Consider the following 21,612-nt stretch of genomic DNA (forward strand, 5'->3'; position numbering starts at 1 on the left):
AAAATAAAAAAGGGAAGGTGGCTCAACCGTGGCTATCAAGGGAAATCAGGGATAGTATTAAAGCCAAGGAAGTGGCATACAAATTGGCCAGAAATAGCAGCGAACCCGGGGACTGGGAGAAATTTAGAACTCAGCAGAGGAGGACAAAGGGTTTGATTAGGGCAGGGAAAATGGAGTACGAGAAGAAGCTTGCAGGGAACATTAAGACGGATTGCAAAAGTTTCTATAGATATGTAAAGAGAAAAAGGTTAGTAAAGACAAACGTAGGTCCCCTGCAGTCAGAATCAGGGGAAGTCATAACGGGGAACAAAGAAATGGCAGACCAATTGAACAAGTACTTTGGTTCGGTATTCACTGAGGAGGGCACAAACATCCTTCCGGATATAAAAGTGGTCAGAGGGTCTAGTAAGGAGGAGGAACTGAGGGAAATCCTTATTCGTCGGGAAATTGTGTTGGGGAAATTGATGGGATTGAAGGCCAATAAATCCCCAGGGCCTGATGGACTGCATCCCAGAGTACTTAAGGAGGTGGCCTTGGAAATAGTGTATGCATTGACAGTCATTTTCCAACATTCCATTGACTCTGGATCAGTTCCTATGGAGTGGAGGGTAGCCAATGTAACCCCACTTTTAAAAAAAGGAGGGAGAGAGATAACAGGGAATTATAGACTGGTCAGCCTGACATCGGTAGTGGGTAACATGATGGAATCAATTATTAAGGATTTCATAGCAGTGCATTTGGAAAGAGGTGATATGATAGGTCCAAGTCAGCATGGATTTGTGAAAGGGAAATCATGCTTGACAAATCTTCTGGAATTTTTTGAGGATGTTTCCAGTAGAATGGACAAGGGAGAACCAGTTGATGTGGTATATTTGGACTTTCAGAAGGCTTTCGACAAGGTCCCACACAAGAGATTAATGTGCAAAGTTAAAGCACATGGGACTGGGGGTAGTGTGCTGACATGGATTGAGAACTGGTTGTCAGACAGGAAGCAAAGAGTAGGAGTAAATGGGGACTTTTCAGAATGGCAGGCAGTGACTAATGGGGTACCGCAAGATTCTGTGCTGGGGCCCCAGCTGTTTACACTGTACATTAATGATTTAGATGAGGGGATTAAATGTAGTATCTCCAAATTTGCGGATGACACTAAGTTGGGTGGCAGTGTTAGCTGCGAGGAGGATGCTACGAGGCTGCAGAGCGACTTGGATAGGTTAGGTGAGTGGGCAAATGCATGGCAGATGAAGTATAATGTGGATAAATGTGAGGTTATCCACTTTGGTGGTAAAAACAGAGAGACAGACTATTATCTGAATGGTGACAGATTAGGAAAAGGGGAGGTGCAAAGAGACCTGGGTGTCATAGTACATCAGTCATTGAAGGTTGGCATGCAGGTACAGCAGGCGGTTAAGAAAGCAAATGGCATGTTGGCCTTCATAGCGAGGGGATTTGAGTACAGGGGCAGGGAGGTGTTGCTACAGTTGTACAGGGCCTTGGTGAGGCCACACCTGGAGTATTGTGTACAGTTTTGGTCTCCTAACCTGAGGTAGGACATTCTTGCTATTGAGGGAGTGCAGCGAAGGTTCACCAGACTGATTCCCGGGATGGCGGGACTGACATATCAAGAAAGACTGGATCAACTGGGCTTGTATTCACTGGAGTTCAGAAGAATGAGAGGGGACCTCATAGAAACGTTTAAAATTCTGACGGGGTTAGACAGGTTAGATGCAGGAAGAATGTTCCCAATGTTGGGGAAGTCCAGAACCAGGGGACACAGTCTAAGGATAAGGGGTAAGCCGTTTAGGACTGAGATGAGGAGGAATTTCTTCACCCAGAGAGTGGTGAACCTGTGGAATTCTCTACCACAGAAAGTTGTTGAGGCCAATTCACTAAATATATTCAAAAAGGAGTTAGATGAAGTCCTTACTACTAGATGGATCAAGGGGTATGGCGAGAAAGCAGGAATGGGGTACTGAAGTTGCATGTTCAGCCATGAACTCATTGAATGGCGGTGCAGGCTAGAAGGGCCGAATGGCCTACTCCTGCACCTATTTTCTATGTTTCTATATATTCAAGAGGGTGCTAGATATGGCCCTTATGGCTAAAGGCATCAAGGGGTATGGAGAGAAAGCAGGAAAGGGTATTGAGATGAATGATCAGCCATGATCTTATTGAATAGTGGTGCAGGCTCGAAGGGCCGAATGGCCTACTCCTGCACCTATTTTCTGTGTTTCTATGTTTCTATGTTTCAGAAGGTACACGACAAACCGTAGTGTGCACACTCGCACATTCACTAGTGCCTCTTCACGTGGTACCCGAAGGAGGGTGAAGTAAAGGGACGGACTTGTGCACTCATTTTGCAATGTCCTCCCCCACCCTACTCGCCTGATATTGCATGGAGTGGCGATTTCTGCATGAGCCGTTGGACGCTTACAAATTGTAACCAGCACTGTTCTACACTTCTCACAGGTGTGTCCTATTCAGCATTCAGCTACAGTCTCGCAAAGCTTCAAATCTGCCTGCAAGCCAAATGGATGCAATGACAGTCAATGCAAATCTCCTGGGAGATTAAATATTAGTTCCACTTTGCACGGGGAAGGTATCTTTTCAAATGCATTATCCCATACCGCAGGGACCTAAGAGGCTTTCGCCTGCACGTTCCCTCAGCTCCCCGTAGCTATTTCTGCCGATGCAATGAACTGAACCTCCATTGATGTCAATTTGGACCGTGTTTCTGCATTTGAAACAATCTTTGCCTCCTCCCCCCGCTGGCCAGGGATGGTTCGATTGGTAAATGCACTGTGAGACCCATAATGGGACGATCTTCAAATAACACCTATGGGTTTCTTGTCTGAAAAGCAGGCAGTAGCGAGTTGGAAATCGCGATGGGCAGGGGGAGTGGTGTGTGGATGTTGCGGAAGGTGGCCTCGATGGGCCCATCGAGGCTCAAGGCCTGCTTCATGCACAAATGCACATGCATCAATATGCGAATCCATGTCCTATATATGGTTGTGGGACATCCGATTGCCACTTCCAGGTATATGGTCCACGTCTCTGAGCCATACAGGAGGGCGGGTGCCAGAATTTGAGGGCCTAATCTTCGAACACTCTTTTCCTCAGGCGGCCGAAGGCTGCGCTGGCGCACTGGAGGCAGTGTCTACCCGGAACTCCTACACGGCAAGCGGGCCCCAGGTGGGCAGAGGAAACATTACAAAGACACCCTCAAAGCCTCCCTGATAAAAGTGCAACATCCCCACCGACACCTGGGAGTCCCCGGCCAAAGACCACCCTAAGTGGAGGAAGAGCATCCGGGAGGGCGCTGAGCACCTCGAGTCTCGTCGCCGAGAGCGTGCAGAAACCAAGCACAGGCAGCGGAAGGAGCATGCGGCAAACCAGACTCCCCACCCACCCTTTCCCTCAACGACTATCTGTCCCACCTGTGACAGAGACTGTAATTCCTGTATTGGACTGTTCAGTCACCTGAGAACTCACTTTTAGAGTCTTCCTCGATTTCGAGGGACTGACTGTGATGATGATTTCCAGGTACTAATGGTCGGAGAAGCCTTTCCGACCGAGCTTTGAGAGGCCTGACCAGCTGGAGTCCAAGGGGTCCGCTCAAGGCCGCCTGAAAAACCTGTTGATTTATATTTTTGCGGGGCCAGCAGCAGCTCTTCCTGGGATCAGGAAAAAATTCCCACTTTGCAGCGCGCCCGGGCGAGTCTTCCAATCCCATCCATTAACACATCCCATCCCATTCACAGTTTCACGCACGGGCGAAATTTAACGTTGCCAAAGCCGCGCAGCTGAAAGGGAACGTTGGTTGTGGGGCTGGAGGAGATTACAGAGATAGGGAGGAGTGAGGCCATGGAGGGATTTGAAAACAAGGAAGAGAAATTTAAATTCGAGGGGTTGCCGGACTGGGAGCCAATGTTGGTCAGCGAGCACAGGGGGTGATGGGTGAGCGGGGCTTGATTCGAGTTAGGACACGGGCAGGCGTGTTTCGGAAGACCCCAAAAGGGAGCGAGATGAGGGGTCGCTCAGCAGTGCGTTGGGATAGTCAAGTCTAAGGGCAACAAGGGCATGGACGAGGGCTTCAGCAGCGGATGAGCTGAGGCAGGGGCTAGAGGCAGAGACAGGTGATATTACAGCGGTGGAAGTGGGCAGTCTTGCTGACAGCGCGGATATGTTGATCAGAAGCTCAGCTCGGGGGCAAACATGTCGGCAGTATTGTGCACGGTTCAGCCTCAGACGGTGACTGAGGGAGGGGGACAGAGTCGGTAGCTGGGGAACGGTGTCGCTGGTGGCGACCAAATACACCACCACCCCTGCCACCACCCACCCCCACCCTCAGCTTTTTCCATTCTCTGCTAAGCCCGCTCCACAGGCAGTGGACCGCGAGTGATTGCACACCATGAACAGCCTTTTGCAGCAGCCTTGTGAAGTGTTACGGCTGTGAACGCTTCATGATTCCTTTGAGATGATATTGTGTTGTCCTCAGGTTGTACAGGGCGTGTGATTTATTTATCTTTATTCGTTCCAAACAAGAATGAGGTCAAGGGTGCTGCACCGATTGATTTGATTTTATGGAGTGTTTCTGTTACCATGCCTGATGGGGTGCATTAGAGAAAGATATCTTACATATGTGCAATTTATTTTTATTTATCGATAAAATGAAAAGGCTGCGGTGGTGGAGATTAAAATGAATCCTCGAGTGAGTTGGGGCTGGCATCCTCTACGTTTAAAAAAAGGAAAGAAAGTAAGACTTGCACGTCTACAGTGCATTTCATGATCTCAGAATGTCCTAAAGCAGTTTACAACCAAGGAAGTACTTTTTGAAGTGCTTTCCTACATTACAACAGTAGCCACTGTGAGAAACGCGGCAGCCAATGTTTGCGCACAGCAAGCTCCCGAAAACAGCAATGTGATAATGACCAGATGATCTGTTTCAGTGCTGTTGGTTGAGGGATAATTATTGGGCAGGATGTCGGGGAAAACTCCCCTGCTCTTTGTGGTGTATGAAATGATACAATGAATTCCGTACTGTGAGCCAGTGACTCGGTGTAACCTGGTCAGTCTTTAATGGCTTCCAGAAGTGAAGATACAAAGGTGAAGTTCAGGTGATATACCGGGCCCAGCACGAGTGTGCCTATGACCCTAGGACCTCCGACGGTAGTGCCCCCTCTTCTTCGGAATACTGCCGTGGGATCTTTTACGTCCACCTGAGCTTCGAAATGCATCGTTTACACTTTGAACGTCACACGTGTAAGAACAGAAAGAAAGTCATTCGTTTCCAACCTTGAAGGGGAGGGAGAGAGAGCAGCTGCCAATCCGCACATGTAAAATACTTACATGTAAACCGATCATATGAAATAATTGGCAAAGATTTAGAGTCAACAAGATGAATAAGTAAACACATCCCAATCATCATCATAGGCAGTCCCTCAAGATCGAGGAAGACTTGTGGGAATTACAGTTTCTGTCACAGGTGGGACAGACAGTGGTTGAAGGAAAGGGTGGGTGGGGAGTCTGGTTTGCCGCACGCTCCTTCCGCTGCCTGCGTTTGTTTTCTGCATGCTCTCGGCGACGAGACTCGAGGTGCTCAGCGCCCTCCCGGATGCTCTTCCTCCACTTAGTGCGGTCTTGGGCCAGGGACTCCCAGGTGCTGGTGGGGATGTTGCATTTTATCAGGGAGGCTTGTGGGTGTCCTTGAAACGTTTCCTCTGCCCACATGGGGCTCACTTGCCGTGTAGGAGTTCCGAGTAGAGCGTTTGCTTTGGGAGTCTCGTGTCGGGCATGCGGACAGTGTGGTCCGCCCAACGGAGCTGGTCGAGTGTGGTCAGTGCTTCGATGCTGGGGATGTTGGCCTGATCGAGATCACTGACATTGGTGCGTCTGTCCTCCCAGGGGATTTGCAGGATCTTGCGGAGGCATCACTGGTAGTACTTCTCCAGCGTTTTGAGCTGTCTGCTGTCTATAGTCCATACAGCAGGCACCTCAAAACGCTGGTGTAAGCACATAAATCTAGGCTGACACCCGAGTGCAGTGCTAAGTGAGTGCTGCACTGTTTTTCGGATGAGACGTTAAACCGACGTCGCGTCTGCTCTCTCAGGTCGATGTAAAAGATCCCAAGGCACTATTTTGAAGAAGAGCAGGAGAGTTATCGCCGGTGTCCTGGCCAATATTTATCCCTCAATCAACATAACAAAAACAGATTAACTGGCCATTATCACATTGTTGTTTGTGGGAGCTTGCTGTGCGCAAATTGGCTGCTGCGTTTCCCACATTACAACAGTGGCTACATTTCAAAAGTACTTCATTGGCTGTAAAGTGCTTTGAGACATCCGGTGGATGTGAAATGCGCTGTATAAATGCAAGTCTTTTTATTTTTCATGTCAATATTCTCTAAATTTACCTGTTTAACTCTGACACCCCAACCCCCACCCCGTTCATTCTCAGAGCTAAGGCCACCTCACTTGACACCTATCTCAGATTGGCTGAAAGGGGCTACAATGGCCTTTTTTCAACCAATTGGATTGCGTTGTGATGGCAACAGGTCATAGAAACATCGAAAACATAGAAAATAGGTGCAGGAGTAGGCCATTCGGCCCTTCGAGCCTGCACCGCCATTCAATGAGTTCATGGCTGAACATGAAACTTCAGTACCCCATTCCTGCTTTCTCGCCATACCCCTTGATCCCCCGAGTAGTAAGGACTACATCTAACTCCCTTTTGAATATATTTAGTGAATTGGCCTCAACAACTTTCTGTGGTGGAGAATTCCACAGGTTCGCCACTCTCTGGGTGAAGAAGTTTCTCCTCATCTCGGTCCTAAACGGCTTACCCCTTATCCTTAGACTGTGACCCCTGGTTCTGGACTTCACCAACATCGGGAACATTCTTCCTGCATCTAACCTGTCCAATCCCGTCGGAATTTAACCCGTCGAATGCCCATTGTGGGTTCCGAGCGGGTAAAGTAGCTGCAGCTAAGAAATGATCTCATCAGATTAGGGTTTATCATCTGTTGAATTTATTTTGATTTGTTCTCAGACTGTGGGCATCACTGGCAAAACCCCATTTTCTGCCCATCCCTAGTTGCCCTTGAAAAGGTAGTGATGGGCCTGCTCCTTCACCCTTGGGGGAGACCAAAACGAGAGGGCACAAAAATAGGACAGTCACAAATAAATCCAATCGGAAATTCAAGAGAAACTTCTTCAGCCAGAGAGCAGTGAGAATGTGGAACTCGCTACCACATGGAGTGGTTGAAGCGAATAGCATCGCTGCATTTAAGGGTAAGCTAGGGACCTGGGGGTATATGTGCACAAATCGTTGAAGGTGGCAGGGCAGGTTGAGAAAGCGGTTAAAAAAGCTTATGGGATCCTGGGCTTCGTAAGTAGTGGCATAGAGTACAAAAGCAAGGAAGTTATGATAAACCTTTATAAAACACTGGTTTGGCCTCAACTGGAGTATTGTGTCCAATTCTGGGCACGCAGTTTAGGAAGATGGTTCCGGGGATGAGGGACTTCAGTTACGTGGATAGACTGGAGAAGTTGGGGTTCTCCTTAGAACAGAGAAGGTTGCGAGGAGATTGGATAGAATTATTCAAAATCATGAGGGGTCTAGACAGAGTAGATAGAAAGAAACTATTCCCATTGGCAGAAGGATCAAGAACCAGAGGACAATTATTTAAGGTGATTGTCAGAAGGTCCAAATGCGACATGAGGAAAAAACTTCTTTACGCAGCGAGTGGTTGGGATCTGGAATGCACGGCCTGAAAGGGTTGTGGAGGCAGACTCAATTGTGGCTTTCAAAAGGGAGTTGGATCAGTACCTGAAGGAAAAATGTTTTCAGGGCAATGGGGAAAGGGCGGGTGAGTGGGACTAGCTGAGGTGCTCTGGCAGAGAGCCGGCACGGGCTCGACGGGCCGAATGGCCTCCTTCTGTGCTGTAATCATGCTATGATTCTATGGCCCCAAGTTTCCACATGATTTGCTCCTGATTTTTAGGAGCAACTGGTATAGAACGGAGTATCTTAGAAATCGGAATTCTCCACATTTAGTTTCCTCCAGTTCTAGTCAGGTAGAACAGTTTCACTTTGGAACAGAATTTTTTTTTCAAAAGGGGGCATGTCCGGCCACTGACGCCTGATTTCAAAGTTTCCACAGTGAAAACGTACTCCAAACTAACTTAGAATGGAGTAAGTGAAGATTTTTGTACGCTTGAAAAAACCTTGTCTACAGTTTAAAAAATCAGGCGCAGGTTACAAATTAGGCATAGGGAATGAGGGGGGGGGGGCGGCGGAGTGGGGGGAAGGGAAGTCATTAAATTCTACAATCAATCCTTAGTTATACTTATACAAATATTATACAAATAAATCCAACCTGAATAAAAATTTATAAGCAAAGAAAAGATTAAATAAACTATGTTCCTACCTGTGTGAAAGTGCTTCAGGCAGGCCTTTCAGGCAGCGGTGTGGTGTCAGTGTCTCGACGGCAGCAAGCAGCAAGCAGCCTTCGAGCTGAGCTGCGGTGCTTGAGGCAGGCCTTTCATGTTGGAGACAGGCAGCGGGTGTGGCGTCAGTGTCTCGTCTCGACGGCAGCGGCAGGCAGCAAGCAGCCTTCGAGCTGAGCTGCGGTGCTTGAGGCAGGCCTTCATTCCCCGCGGAGATGCAGCACCCGGACGGACTTGAGGCCATTCGGCCATGGGATTGCAGCGGCGTCAGTGTCTGGCCGGGAGCCGAAGAAAGAACAGCAGCAGCCTTCGAGCTGTGAGGGGGACTGACTGAGGCCATTTGGGACAGGGAGAGGCAGCCACATCGACATCTTTATATTTAAATTTTCAGAATGGGTGCTGCATTGTCAACACCACATATTATGCAATGGTTTGCTTCCTCATGCAAGAAATTCTTTGTTCTTGGTGGACGTTGATCCATTGCAAAGTTAAATTGGCACTTTTATTTCTCCAAACACACAGTCCTTAATTTGCAGGCACCGGTTCTGCAAGTTTAGCAGTGAAAAGCTGAACTCACTGATTTCAGCAGGTGATTTATTCAGCAGTGCTGCTAAAAGCACTCCCTCACACACAGAAATATCAAGAAAATTAAAATACAAGCCTTTGCAGGGGTCCAAGAAACAAATCTTCACTTTTTTCTGCAGTACTTTTAAAAATGGCCGCGTGCCAATGTTTACTTCAGACTGCGCATGCGCGAACGCTCCAACGCGCACGCGCAGGGTTGCCGGCACCAAGAAGCCTCATTTCAATTGTACCCGCCCCCTCCTACTTACAAAATCGGCGCGAGTGGTAGGCTCCGCCCCCTGTGCGCCGCGCCAAGCAGACATCGAGCTCCAAGGAAAACAGGCGCCCAGCTCTGAGGTGTGCCTTTTTTGCCGTGTGTGGAAACTTGGGGCCATAGATTCTAAATATTGATAAGGGAGAAAGGAATAGAAGGATAAGCTGATAGAGTTGACTCTCGAGGGGTGGGAGGTGTAACATATTTGCTTCATGGGCTCTTTGCTTAAGAATTCATAGCAACACATTGCTATGAAGAACTAGCTGGTTTATTAGCAAAAGGTTTAACAATCACACTACACATTACCAGTTCATCCACCAGGCTCACAACCTTCTGCCTCATCGTGGATCCCCCGAACCCAACTGGCTGGGGTTTTATTGAGGCTTGTGAACATCACGTGACTGGCTAAGCCACTCCCAACTCAACAGCTCTACAACTATTTTAATAAAACTATAAAGCCGAGGGCCCCCATATTAAAAAGGCACTAGAACTGACAAATTAGCAAATAAAACATTTTGAACACTAAACCGTCAAATTAGAATTTGGTTGCCGGGGGTGATGATGCACTCCAGTCCCTTCGTCGCCCACCTCTATCGGAAGGCCGCGAGCGTACCGGTGGACACCGCGTGTTCTATCTCCAGGGACACCCTGGCTCGGATGTAACCGCGGAAGAGAGGCAGGCAGTCGGGCTGAACGACCCCCTCGGCCGCCCACTGCCTGGACCGGTTAATGGCCCCCTTGGCCAGGCCCAGGAGCAGTCCTATGAGCAGGCCCTCCGACCTGCCCCCTCCCCCTCCGCACCGGGTGCTAACAGCTCTACAACTAATTTAAATTGAACCTATACAAACCTGTGAGCAAGGGTGCATACATTACAGGAGGAGGCTTGTTTGGAGCATAAATAAATGGCCTTGACCATTTGGGCCAAATGGCCTGTTTCTGTGCTGTACAATGCTATGTAATTCTGTGTAACAGCTCATCTGGAAAACAGCAATTGCTACAATGCAGCACTCCCTCAGTGCTGCACTGTGTGTCACAGCTCTACGTTTTAATAGAAAAAAGCGAAAACTCAACTTGTTTGCGGTACAATGCTTACAAATATCTCTCCCCTTCCTACCTACAGCAAGACAAGGAAGAGGAATGGGTGCAGAAGATAGCACAGGGAAGCAAAGACTCCATCACTCTAGAGGACCTACAATGGGACATGCGGTACGAAGTGCAGATCACGGCAGTTAACCAGCTGGGCACCTCCGAGCCAACCTTCTTCGAGTTCACCATGCCGCCAAAACCCAACACCATCACCAGTAAGTCACTTCTCCTGGTCAAAGACTAAATGGGATCGTTATATGGGGGTGTAAATTATCCACCTCCGTGCTGACGGTTGGGGGAACCTCATCCCCCAAAAGCAAGTGTCAGGATCTTGGGCGGGCTCTGCACGCGAATTTCCAGCCATTATTTTACGTTATTTGCACGACCGAATGCCTTGCATGTCCCCGCTTCAGGCGAGGCGTGCTGCCGGTATTGCCAAGTTGAACAATGAGCCTTTGAAAGTTGTCCTGCTTAACACCGAGGGAGATTTGATCTTTCAGCCATGACTTCCCGTCCTCGTTTTCAAGTCCCTCGATGGCTTCGCCCCTCCCTATCTGTGTAACCTCCTCTGGTCCGACAGCCCTCCGAGATCTCTGTGCTCCACCAGTTCTAGTCACTCCACCAGCTGGGTCCCAAACTCTGGAACTCCCTCCCTCAACTTCTCCACCTCCCTCTCCTCCTTTAAGACACTCCTAAAAACCTATTGTAGCCAAATTAAGTAATTTAAGAGTTAAGTCATGGCAGAAGAGCCCAGACCCATGTCATGCTCCTCCTGTGCTATGTGGGAAATCCGGGACGCATTGCGACACTGGAGCTGCGCATGGATTCACTCTGGAGCATCCGCGATGCTGAGGATGTCGTGAATAACACATTCAGTGAGTTGGTCACACCGCAGGCAAAGGTTATACAGGCAGATAGGGAATGGGTGACCATCAGGAAGAGCAGTGGAAGGAATGTAGTGCAGGTGTCCCCTGCGATCACCTCCCTCCAAAACAGATATACCGTTTTGGATACTGTTGGGGGAGATGGCTCATTAGGGGAAGGCAGTAGCAGCCAAGTTCATGGCACCATGGGTGGCTCTGCTGCACAGGAGGGCAGGAAAAAGAGTGCGAGAGTTACAGTGGTAGGGGATTCTATTGTAAGGGGAATAGATAGGCGTTTCTGCAGCTGTAAACGAGACTCCAGGATGGTATGTTGCTTCCCTGGTGCAAGGGTTAAGGATATCTCAGAATGACTGCAGGACATTTTGGAGGGGGAGGGTGAACAGCCAGTTGTCGTGGTGCATATAGGTACCAACGATATAGTAAAAAGCAGGATTAGGTCGTACAAGCTGAATTTAGGGAGCTAGGAGTTAAATTAAAAAGTAGGACCTCAAAGGTAGTAATCTCAGGATTGCTACCAGTGCCACGTGCTAGTCAGAGTAGAAATAGCAGGATAGTTAAGACAAATACGTGGCTTGAGGAATGGTGCAAGAGGGAGGGATTCAAATTCCTGGGACATTGGAACCGGTTCTGGGGGAGGTGGGACCAATACAAACCGGACAGTCTGCAGCTGGGCAGGACAGGAACCGATGTCCTAGGCGGAGTGTTTGCTCATGCTGTTGGGGAGGGTTTAAACTAAAAAGGCAGGGGGATGGGAACCTATGCAGGGAGACAGAGGGAAGTAAAAAGGGGGCAGAAGCAAAAGGTAGGAAGGGGAAAAGCAAGAGTGGAAGGCAGAGAAATCAAGGGCAAAAATCAAAAAGGACCACATTACAACATAATTCAAAAAGGACAAAGAGTGTTAAAAAAAACAAGCCTGAAGGTTCTGAGTCTCAATGCGAGGAGCATTCGTAATAAGGTGGATGAATTGACTGCGCAGATAGCTGTTAATGGCTATGATGTAATTGGGATTATGGATACATGGCTCCAGAGTAACCAAGGCTGGGAACTCAACATCCAGGGGTATTCAATATTCAGGAAGGACAGACAGGAAGGAAGAGCAGGTGGGGTAGAGAGGAGATTAACACAATAGTCAGGAAGGACATTAGCGTGGATGATGTGGAATCTATATGGGTGGAGCTGCGGAATACCAAAGGGCCGAAAACATTAGTGGGAGTTGTGTACAGACCACAAAACAGTAGTAGGGAGGTTGGGGATGGCATCAAACAGGAAATTAGGGACACATGCAATAAGGGTACAGCAGTTATCATGGATGACTTTAATCTGCATATTGATTGGGCTAACCAAACTGGTAGCAATACTGTGGAGGAGGATTTCCTGGAGTGGTTTTCTAGACTAATATGTCGAGGAACCAACTAGAGAGCAGGCCCTCCTAGACTAAGTCTTGTGTAATGAGAGAGGAATAATTAGCAATCTGGTCGTGCGGGGCCCCTTGGGGAAGAGTGACCATAATATGGTAGAATTCTTCATTAAGATGGAGAGTGACACGTTAATTCAGAGACTCGGGTCCTGAACTTAAAGAAAGGAAATTTCAACGGTATGAGATGTGAATTGACTAGGATAGACTGGAGAATGATACTTAAAGGGTTGACAGTGGGTAGACAATCTCAGACATTTAAATATCACATGGATGAACTACAATAATTGTACATCCCGGTGTGACATAAGAATAAAAAAGGGAAGGTGGCTCATCTGTGGCTAACAAGGGAAATTAGGGAAAGTGTTAAATCCAAGGAAGAGGCATATAAATTGGCCAGAAAAAGCAGCAAACCTGAGGACTGGGAGAAATTTAGAATTCAGCAGAGGAGGACTAAGGGTTTCATTTGGAGGTGGAAAATAGAGTATGAGAGTAAGCTTGCAGGGAACATAAAAACTGACTGCAAAAGCTTCGATAGACATGTGAAGAGAAAAAGATTAGTGAAGACTAATGTAGGTCCCTTACAGTCAGAATCAGGGGAATTCATAATGGGGAACAAAGAAATGGCAGACCAATTGAACAAATACTTTGGTTCTGTCTTCACTAAGGAAGACACGAATAACCTCCTGAAAATACTAGGGGACCGAGGGTCTAGGGAGAAGGGGGAACTGAGGGAAATCCTTATTAGTCAGAAAATGGTGTTAGGGAAATTGAAGGGACTGAAGGCCGATAAATCCCCAGGGCCTGATAGTTTGCATCCCAGAGTACTTAAGGAAGTGGGCCTAGAAATCGTGGATGCATTTTCCAACATTTTATAGACTCTGGTTCAGTTCCTATTGATTGGAGGGTAGCTTCAATCCACTTTTTAAAAAAGGAGGGAGAGAGAAAAAAGGGAATTATAGACCGGTTAGCCTGACATCGGTATTGTTGGAATCAATTATTAAAGATGTAATAGCAGTGCATTTGGAAAGCAGTGACAGGATCGGTCCAAGTCAGCATTGATTTATGAAAAGGAAATCATGCTTGACAAAATTTCTAGAGTTTATTGACGATGTAACCAGTAGAGTGGATAAGGGAGAACCAGTGGATGTGGTGTATTTGGACTTTCAAAAGGCTTTTGACAAGGTCCCACACAAGAGATTAGTGTGCAAAATTAAGACACATGGTATTGGGGGTAATGTATTGACGTGGATAGAGAACTGGTTGGCAGTCAGGGAGCAAAGAGTGGGAATAAACGGGTCCTTTTCAGAATGCCAGGTCGTGACTAGTGGGGTGCCGCAGGGTTCAGTGCTGGGACCCCAGCTATTTACAATATACATTAATGATTTAGACGAAGGAATTGAATGTAATATCTCCAAATTTGCAGATGACACTAAGGTGGGTGGCATTGCGAGATGCGAGGAGGATGCTAGGAGGCTGCAGGGGGACTTGGACAGGTTAGGTGAATGAGCAAATGCATGGCAGATGCAGTATAATGTGGATAAGTGTGAGGTTATGCACTTTGGTTGCAAAAACCGAAAGGCAGATTATTATCTGAATGGCGACAGATTAGTAAAATGGGTGCTGCAACGAGATCTGGATGTCATGGTACATCAGTCATTGAAGGTAGGCATGCAGCTACAGCAGGCAGTAAAGAAGGCAAATGGCATGCTATCCTTGAGTATAGGAGCAAGGAGTCTTACTGTAGTTGTGCAGGACCTTGGTGAGACCACACCTTGAGTGTTGTGTGCAGTTTTTGTCTCCTAATCTGAGGAAGGACATTCTTGCTATTGAGGGAGTGCAGCGAAGGTTCACCAGACTGATTCCCAGGATGGCAGGACTGACATATGAAGAAAGACTGGATCGACTGGGCCTATATTCACTGGAATTTAGAAGCATGAGAGGGGATCTCATAGAAACATATAAAATTCTGACGGGATTGGACAGGTTAGAAGCAGGAAGAATGTTCCCGATGTTGGAGAAGTCCAGAACCAGGGGTCACAGTCTAAGGATAAGGAGTAAGCCATTTAGGATCGAGATGAGGAGAAACTTCTTCACACAGAGATTTGTTAACCTGTGGAATTCTCTACCACAGAAAGTTGTTGAGGCCAGTTCGTTAGATATATTCAAAAGGGAGTTAGATTTGGCCCTTATGGCTAAAGGGATCAAGGGATATGGAGAGAAAGCAGGAAAGGGGTACTGAGGGAATGATCAGCCATGATCTTATTGAGTGGTGGTGCAGGCTAGAAGGGCCGAATGGCCTACTCCTGCACCTATTTTCTATGTTTCTATGTCTTTGGCCACCTGTCCTAATATCTCCATATGTGGCTCGATGTCAAATTTTGTCTCATAATTCTCCATTGAAGCATCTTGGGACGTCTTACTATGCTCAATGTGCTGTAGAAATGCAAATGTTTGCATATTTCTGACAGCTTTTGTAGTTTTGTGGTTGAGGTGGGGTGGGGTGGATTGTCCCCTCTCCTCTCTCCCTGCCCCCTCTCCCTGACCCCTCTCCTCTCTCCCTGTCCCCTCTCCTCTCTCCCTGCCCTCTCTCCCCTCTCCCTGTCCCATCTCCCTGGCCCCTCTCCCTGACCCCTCTCCCTGCCCCCTCTCCCTGCTACCTCGCCCTGTCCCCTCTCCCCTCTCCCTGCCCCCTCTCCCCTCTCCCTATCCCCTCTCCTCTCTCCCTGCCCCCTCTCCTCTCTCCCTGCCCCCTCTCCCTGCCCGCTCTCCCTTCTCCCTGTCCCCTGTCCCCTCTCCCTGTCCCCTCTCCACTCTCCCTGCCCCCTCTCCCTGTCCCCTCTCCCTGTCCCCTCTCCTCTCTCCCTGCCCCCTCTCCCTGCCCGCTCTCCCCTCTCCCTATCCCCTCTCCTCTCGCCCTGTCCCCTCTCCCCTCTCCCTGCCCCCTCTCCCCTCTCCCTATCCCCTCTCCTCTCTCCCTGCCCCCTCTCCACTCTCCCTGCCCCCTGTCCCCTCTCCCTGTCCCCTCTCCTCTCTCCCTGCCCCCTCTCCCTGCCCGCTCTCCCCTCTCCCTGTCCCCTGTCCCCTGTCCCCTCTCCCTGTCCCCTCTCCACTCTCCCTGCCCCCTCTCCCTGTCCCCTCTCCCTGTCCCCTCTCCATTCTCCCTGCCTCCTCTCCCTGTCCCCTCTCCTCTCTCCCTGCCCCCTCTCCCTACCCCCTCTCCCCTCTCCCTGCCCCCCCTCCCTGCCCGCTCTCCCCTCTCCCTGTCCCCTCTCCCCTCTCCCTGTTCCCTCTCCTCTCTCCCTGCCCTCTCTCCCCTCTCCCTGTCCCCTCTCCCCTCTCCCTGTCCCCTCTCCCCTCTCCCTGTCCCCTCTCCTCTCTCCCTGCCCGCTCTCCCCTCTCCCTGTCCCCTCTCCCCTCTCCCTGCCCCCTCTCCCCTCTCCCTGCCCCCTCTCCCTGCTCCTGCTCCCAGCCACACTCCCCTCCGCCCCTCCATCTAACACTGTGCGCTATGTTGTACGGCTACAGAAAGTTCAGAGCTCTGTTTGTTAGTATCTCAATGGATGCTGAAAATGCCATGAATGAGTGAACCCTGGGAGGGTGCGGCTTAACAAAACCTCCAATTACAACAGGCTTTTATCCCTTCAGAACTGTATTGTCCTTACTCAATGGCATAAAACCCACACGAGGCACATTCTATGGACAAGGTCACTCTATGACCTGAACCTTTATTCACGGGACCAAGAAGTGGTCCCTGTGTGGGACCTCCCTTTATATACCTGGATAACCAGGTGAGGAGTGTCTCCCACAAATTCATCCCCTGTGGTCAAGGTGTGCATTGCTTAAGTATATACAGTATTGCAGTGTTGTTACATAGAGGTTACATACATGACATCACCTCCTCCCCAAAGTCTTATTGGGATCATAGGTTAAGTCTTTCAGTTGGTCTACGCTCTCTCGTGGAGCGCCACAGTTGGGGCTCTGGTTGTTGAGCCTTGTCGTGAGTCTCTGTCACCTGTGGTGATTCCGGCCTGTCCGGGCTGGCCGCAGGGACTGTGCATGCTGCTGAATGTTCTTGTTGCTCGTTCACTGGCGGTGGTGTGAGCACCATCTCATGATCTTCCTCAGGTTCCTCAGTGTCTATGCTGAACCTTTTTTTTACTTGGTCCAGATGCTTGCGGCATATCTGCCCATTGTTAAGTTTAACCACGTTGACCCTGTTCCCCTCTTTGTCTATTACAGTACCCTCAAGCCATTTGGGCCCCAATGCGTGATTGAGACAAACACTGGGTCATTTATTTCTATACATCTCCCCCTTGAGTTTCGGTCATGGTACTCGTTTTGGGACTGGCGCTTGCCCTCAACAATGTCGGACAGGACTGGGTGAATGAGGGACAACCAAGTTTTGAGTGTTCGTTTCATGAGTAGCTCTGCGGGCGGGACTCCCGTGAGCGAGTGCGGTCGGGACCTATAGGCCAGCAGGAGGCACGATAGGCAGCATTGAAGGGAGGGTCCTTGAATCCTGAGCATGCCTTGTTTAATGATTTCGCCCGCACATTCCGCCTGGTCACTGAAGGCCGGCTTGAACGGTGCTGTCCTGACATGGTTGATGCCATTGCCCGACATGAACTCCCGGAATTTGTAGCTCGTGAAACATGGGCCACTGTCACTAACAAGGATGTCCGGCAAGCCATGGGTTGCAAAGACCGCACGTAGACTCTCCACAGTGGTGGATGTCGTGCACGAATTCAAAATGATGCACTCGATCCATTTCAAGCACGCATCTACCACAATGAGAAACATTTTTCCCATGAACGGGCCTGCGTAGTCTACATGAATACGTGACCATGGCCTGGTGGTTCAGGGCCACGGGCTGAGCGGGGCCTCCCTGGGGGCATTACCCAGCTGGGCACATGTCGTGCACCTGCGAACACAGTGTTCCAGGTCTGAATCAATTCCAGGCCACCACACGTGTGACCGGGCAATGGCCTTCATCAGCACGATGCCTGGGTGCTCGCTGTGGAGTTCCCTGATGAATGCCTCCCTGCCCCTCTGGGGGATGACTACTGGCTGCCCCATAGTAGGCAGTCAGCTTGGATGGAGAGCTCATCCATCCGTCTGTGGAACGGTCTGACCTCCTCAGGGCATGCTCCGTGTGCGGTCACCCAATCCCCAGTCAGGACATATTTCTTAATCAGAGATAGGAGGGGGTCTCTGTTTGTCCAGACTTTGATCTGGCGGGCTGTGAAGGGGGAGCCTGCGCAGTCAAAGGCATCAACAGCCGTGACCATCTCAGCGCTTTGATGGTGGCCATTGGAAGCCTGCTGAGCGCGTCAGCGCAATTTTCGGTGCCAGGACGGTGCCGGATGGTGTAGTCATAAGCAGCCAGCGTGATGACCCATCGCTGTATGCGGGCTGACGCGTTGGCATTGACAGCCTTGCTGTCTGACAACAGGGATGTTAACGGCTTGAGGGATGTTAACAGCTTGTGGTCCGTTTCTAATTCGAACCTCCTGCCAAAAAGATACTGATGTATTTTTTTTACACCACAGACACACGCGAGTGCCTCCTTCTCAACCATCCCATATCCCTGTTCTGCTTGAGAGACCAACCTGGAAGCATAAGCCACAGGTTGTAGTTGGCCCTCAGCATTATTCTGCTGCAACACGCACCCAACCCCATAGGACGATGCATCACATGTCAGAACCAATTCCTTACAGGGGTCTTACAGGGTCAATAACTTATTTGAACAAAGTAGGTTCCGCGCCCGATTGAAAGCCTGTTCTTGACAGTCCCCTCAAAACCAATCACAACCCTTACGCAAGAGCACGTGAAGTGGCTCCAACAACGTGCTTAAGTTCGGCAGAAAGTTCCCGAAGTAGTTCAAGAGTCCCAGAAATGAACGCAACTCCGATGTGGTGCCGGGCCTGGGCGCTCGTTGAATCGCTTCTGTTTTGGATTCGGTGGGCTGAATCCCATTTGCAGCAACCCTCCTGCCCAGGAACTCAACCTCAGGAGCCTAAAACACACATTTTGAATTCTTGAGTCGCAGGCCTACCCGGTCCAGTCGGCATAGCACCTCCTCCAGGTTGTGGAGATGTTCCTCGGTGTCGCGACCCATGATGAGGATGTCGTCCTGAAATAAGATTGTTCCAGGAATGGATTTAAGCAGTCTTTCCATGTTTCTTTGAAAAATCGTGGCCGCTGATCGAATGCCGAATGTAAACGAACAGTCCCTTGTGCGTGGTGAGTAGTTTAGATTCGTCGGCCAGTTCTTGAGTCGTGTAGGCTGAAGTGAGATTCATAAGAACATAAGAACATAAGAATTAGGAACAGGAGTAGGCCATCCAGCCCCTCGAGCCTGCTCCGCCATTTAACAAGATCATGGTTGATCTGGCCGTGGACTCAGCTCCACTTACCCGCCCGCTCCCCGTAACCCTTAATTCCCTTATTGGTTAAAAATCTATCTATCTGTGACTTGAATACATTCAATGAGCTAGCCTCAACTGCTTCCCTGGGCAGAGAATTCCACAGATTCACAACCCTCTGGGAGAAGAAATTCCTTCTCAACTCAGTTTTAAATTGGCTCCCCCGTATTTTGAAGCTGTGCCCCCTAGTTCTAGTCTCCCCGACCAGTAGAAACAACCTCTCTGCCTCTATCTTGTCTATCCCTTTCATTATTTAAAATGTGTCTATAAGATCACCCCTCATCCTTCTGAACTCCAACGAGTAAAGACCCAGTCTACTCAATCTATCATCATAAGGTAACCCCCTCATCTCCGGAATCAGCCTCGTGAATCGTCTCTGTGCCCCCTCCAAAGCTAGTTTATTCTTCCTTAAGTAAGGTGACCAAAACTGCATGCAGTACTCCAGGTGCGGCCTCACCAATACCCTATACAGTTGCAGAAGGACCTCCCTGCTTTTGTACTCCATCCCTCTCGCAATGAAGGCCAACATTCCATTCGCCTTCCTGATTACCTGCTGCACCTGCAAACTAACTTTTTGGGATTCATGCACAAGGACCCCCAGGTCCCTCTGCACCGCAGCATGTTGTAATTTCTCCCCATTCAAATAATATTCCCTTTTACTGTTTTTTTTTCCCAAGGTGGATGACCTCACACTTTCCAACATTGTATTACATCTGCCAAACCTTAGCCCATTCGCTTAACCTATCTAAATCTCTTTGCAGCCTTTCTGTGTCCTCTACACAACCCGCTTTCCCACTAATCTTTGTGTCATCTGCAAATTTTGTTACACTACACTCTGTCCCCTCTTCCAGGTCATCTATGTATATTGTAAACAGTTGTGGTCCCAGCACCGATCCCTGTGGCACACCACTAACCACCGATTTCCAACCCGAAAAGGACCCATTTATCCCGACTCTCTGCTTTCTGTTCGCCAGCCTATTCTCTATCCATGCTAATACATTTCCTCTGACTCCACGTCCCTTTATCTTCTGCAGTAACCTTTTGTGTAGCACCTTATCGAATGCCTTTTTAAAATCTAAATACACCACATCCATCGGTACACCTCTGTCCACCATGCTCGTTATATCCTCAAAGAATTCCAGTAAATTAGTTAAACATGATTTCCCCTTCATGAATCCATGCTGCATCTGCTTGATTGCACTATTCCTATCTCGATGTCCCGCTATTTCTTCCTTAATGATAGTTTCAAGCATTTTCCCCACTACAGATGTTAAACTAACCGGCCTATAGTTACCTGCCTTTTGTCTGCCCCCTTTTTTAAACAGAGGCATTACATTAGCTGTTTTCCAATCCGCTGGTACCTCCCCAGAGTCCAGAGAATTTTGGTAGATTATAACGAATGCATCTGCTATAACTTCCGCCATCTCTTTTAATACCCTGGGATGTATTTCATCAGGACCAGAGGACTTGTCTACCTTGAGTCCCATTAGCCTGTCCAGCACTACCTCCCGAGTGATAGTGATTGTCTCAAGGTCCTCCCTTCCCACATTCCTGTGACCAGCAATTTTTGGCATGGTTTTTGTGTCTTCCACTGTGAAGACCGAAGCAAAATAATTGTTTAAGATCTCAGCCATTTCCACATTTCCCATTATTAAATCCCCCATCTCATCTTCTAAGGGACCAACATTTACTTTAGTCACTCTTTTCCGTTTTATATATCGGTAAAAGCTTTTACTATCTGTTTTTATGTTTTGCGCAAGTTTACCTTCGTAATCTATCTTTTCTTTCTTAATTGCTTTCTTAGTCATTCTTTGCTGTCGTTTAAAATTTTCCCAATCTTCTATTTTCCCACTAACCTTGGCCACCTTATACGCATTGGTTTTTAATTTGATACTCTCCTTTATTTCCTTGGTTATCCACAGCTGGTTATCCCTTCTCTTACCGCCCTTCTTTTTCACTGGAATATATTTTTGTTGAGCACTATGAAAGAGCTCCTTAAAGGTCCTCCACTGTTCCTCAATTGTGCCACTGTTTAGTCTGTGTTTCCAGTCTACTTTAGCCAACTCTGCCCTCATCCCACTGTAGTCCCCTTTGTTTAAGCATAGTATGCTCGTTTGAGACACGACTTCCTCACCCTCAATCTGTATTACAAATTTATGCATGCAAAGTTAAAGCACATGGGATTGGGGGTAGTGTGCTGATGTGGATTGAGAACTGGTTGTCAGACAGGAAGCAAAGAGTAGGAGTAAACGGGTACTTTTCAGAATGGCAGGCAGTGACTAGTGGGGTGCCGCAAGGTTCTGTGCTGGGGCCCCAGCTGTTTACATTGTACATTAATGATTTAGACGAGGGGATTAAATGCAGTATCTCCAAATTTGTGGATGACACTAAGTTGGGTGGCAGTGTGAGCTGCGAGGAGGCTGCTATTAGGCTGCAGAGTGACTTGGATAGGTTAGGTGAGTGGGCAAATGCATGGCAGATGAAGTATAATGTGGATAAATGTGAGGTTATCCACTTT

At 48.7% G+C, this 21,612-nt stretch overlaps 1 protein-coding gene across 1 annotated transcript in view; it reads left to right on the forward strand.

Annotated features, from left to right (window-relative positions):
* The window catches only part of LOC139275964 (neural cell adhesion molecule 2-like), a 540,891-nt gene that overhangs the window by 417,830 nt on the left and 101,449 nt on the right, over nt 1-21,612 (forward strand). Inside the window, exon 12 of the mRNA XM_070893225.1 lies at nt 10,403-10,583. Within this exon, the coding sequence (XP_070749326.1) occupies nt 10,403-10,583 (181 nt within the window). The remainder of the gene's footprint in view (nt 1-10,402; nt 10,584-21,612) is intronic.

The sequence above is a fragment of the Pristiophorus japonicus genome, chromosome 11 (genome assembly GCF_044704955.1).
Source record: "Pristiophorus japonicus isolate sPriJap1 chromosome 11, sPriJap1.hap1, whole genome shotgun sequence".
NCBI classification, from domain to species: Eukaryota; Metazoa; Chordata; class Chondrichthyes; family Pristiophoridae; genus Pristiophorus; species Pristiophorus japonicus.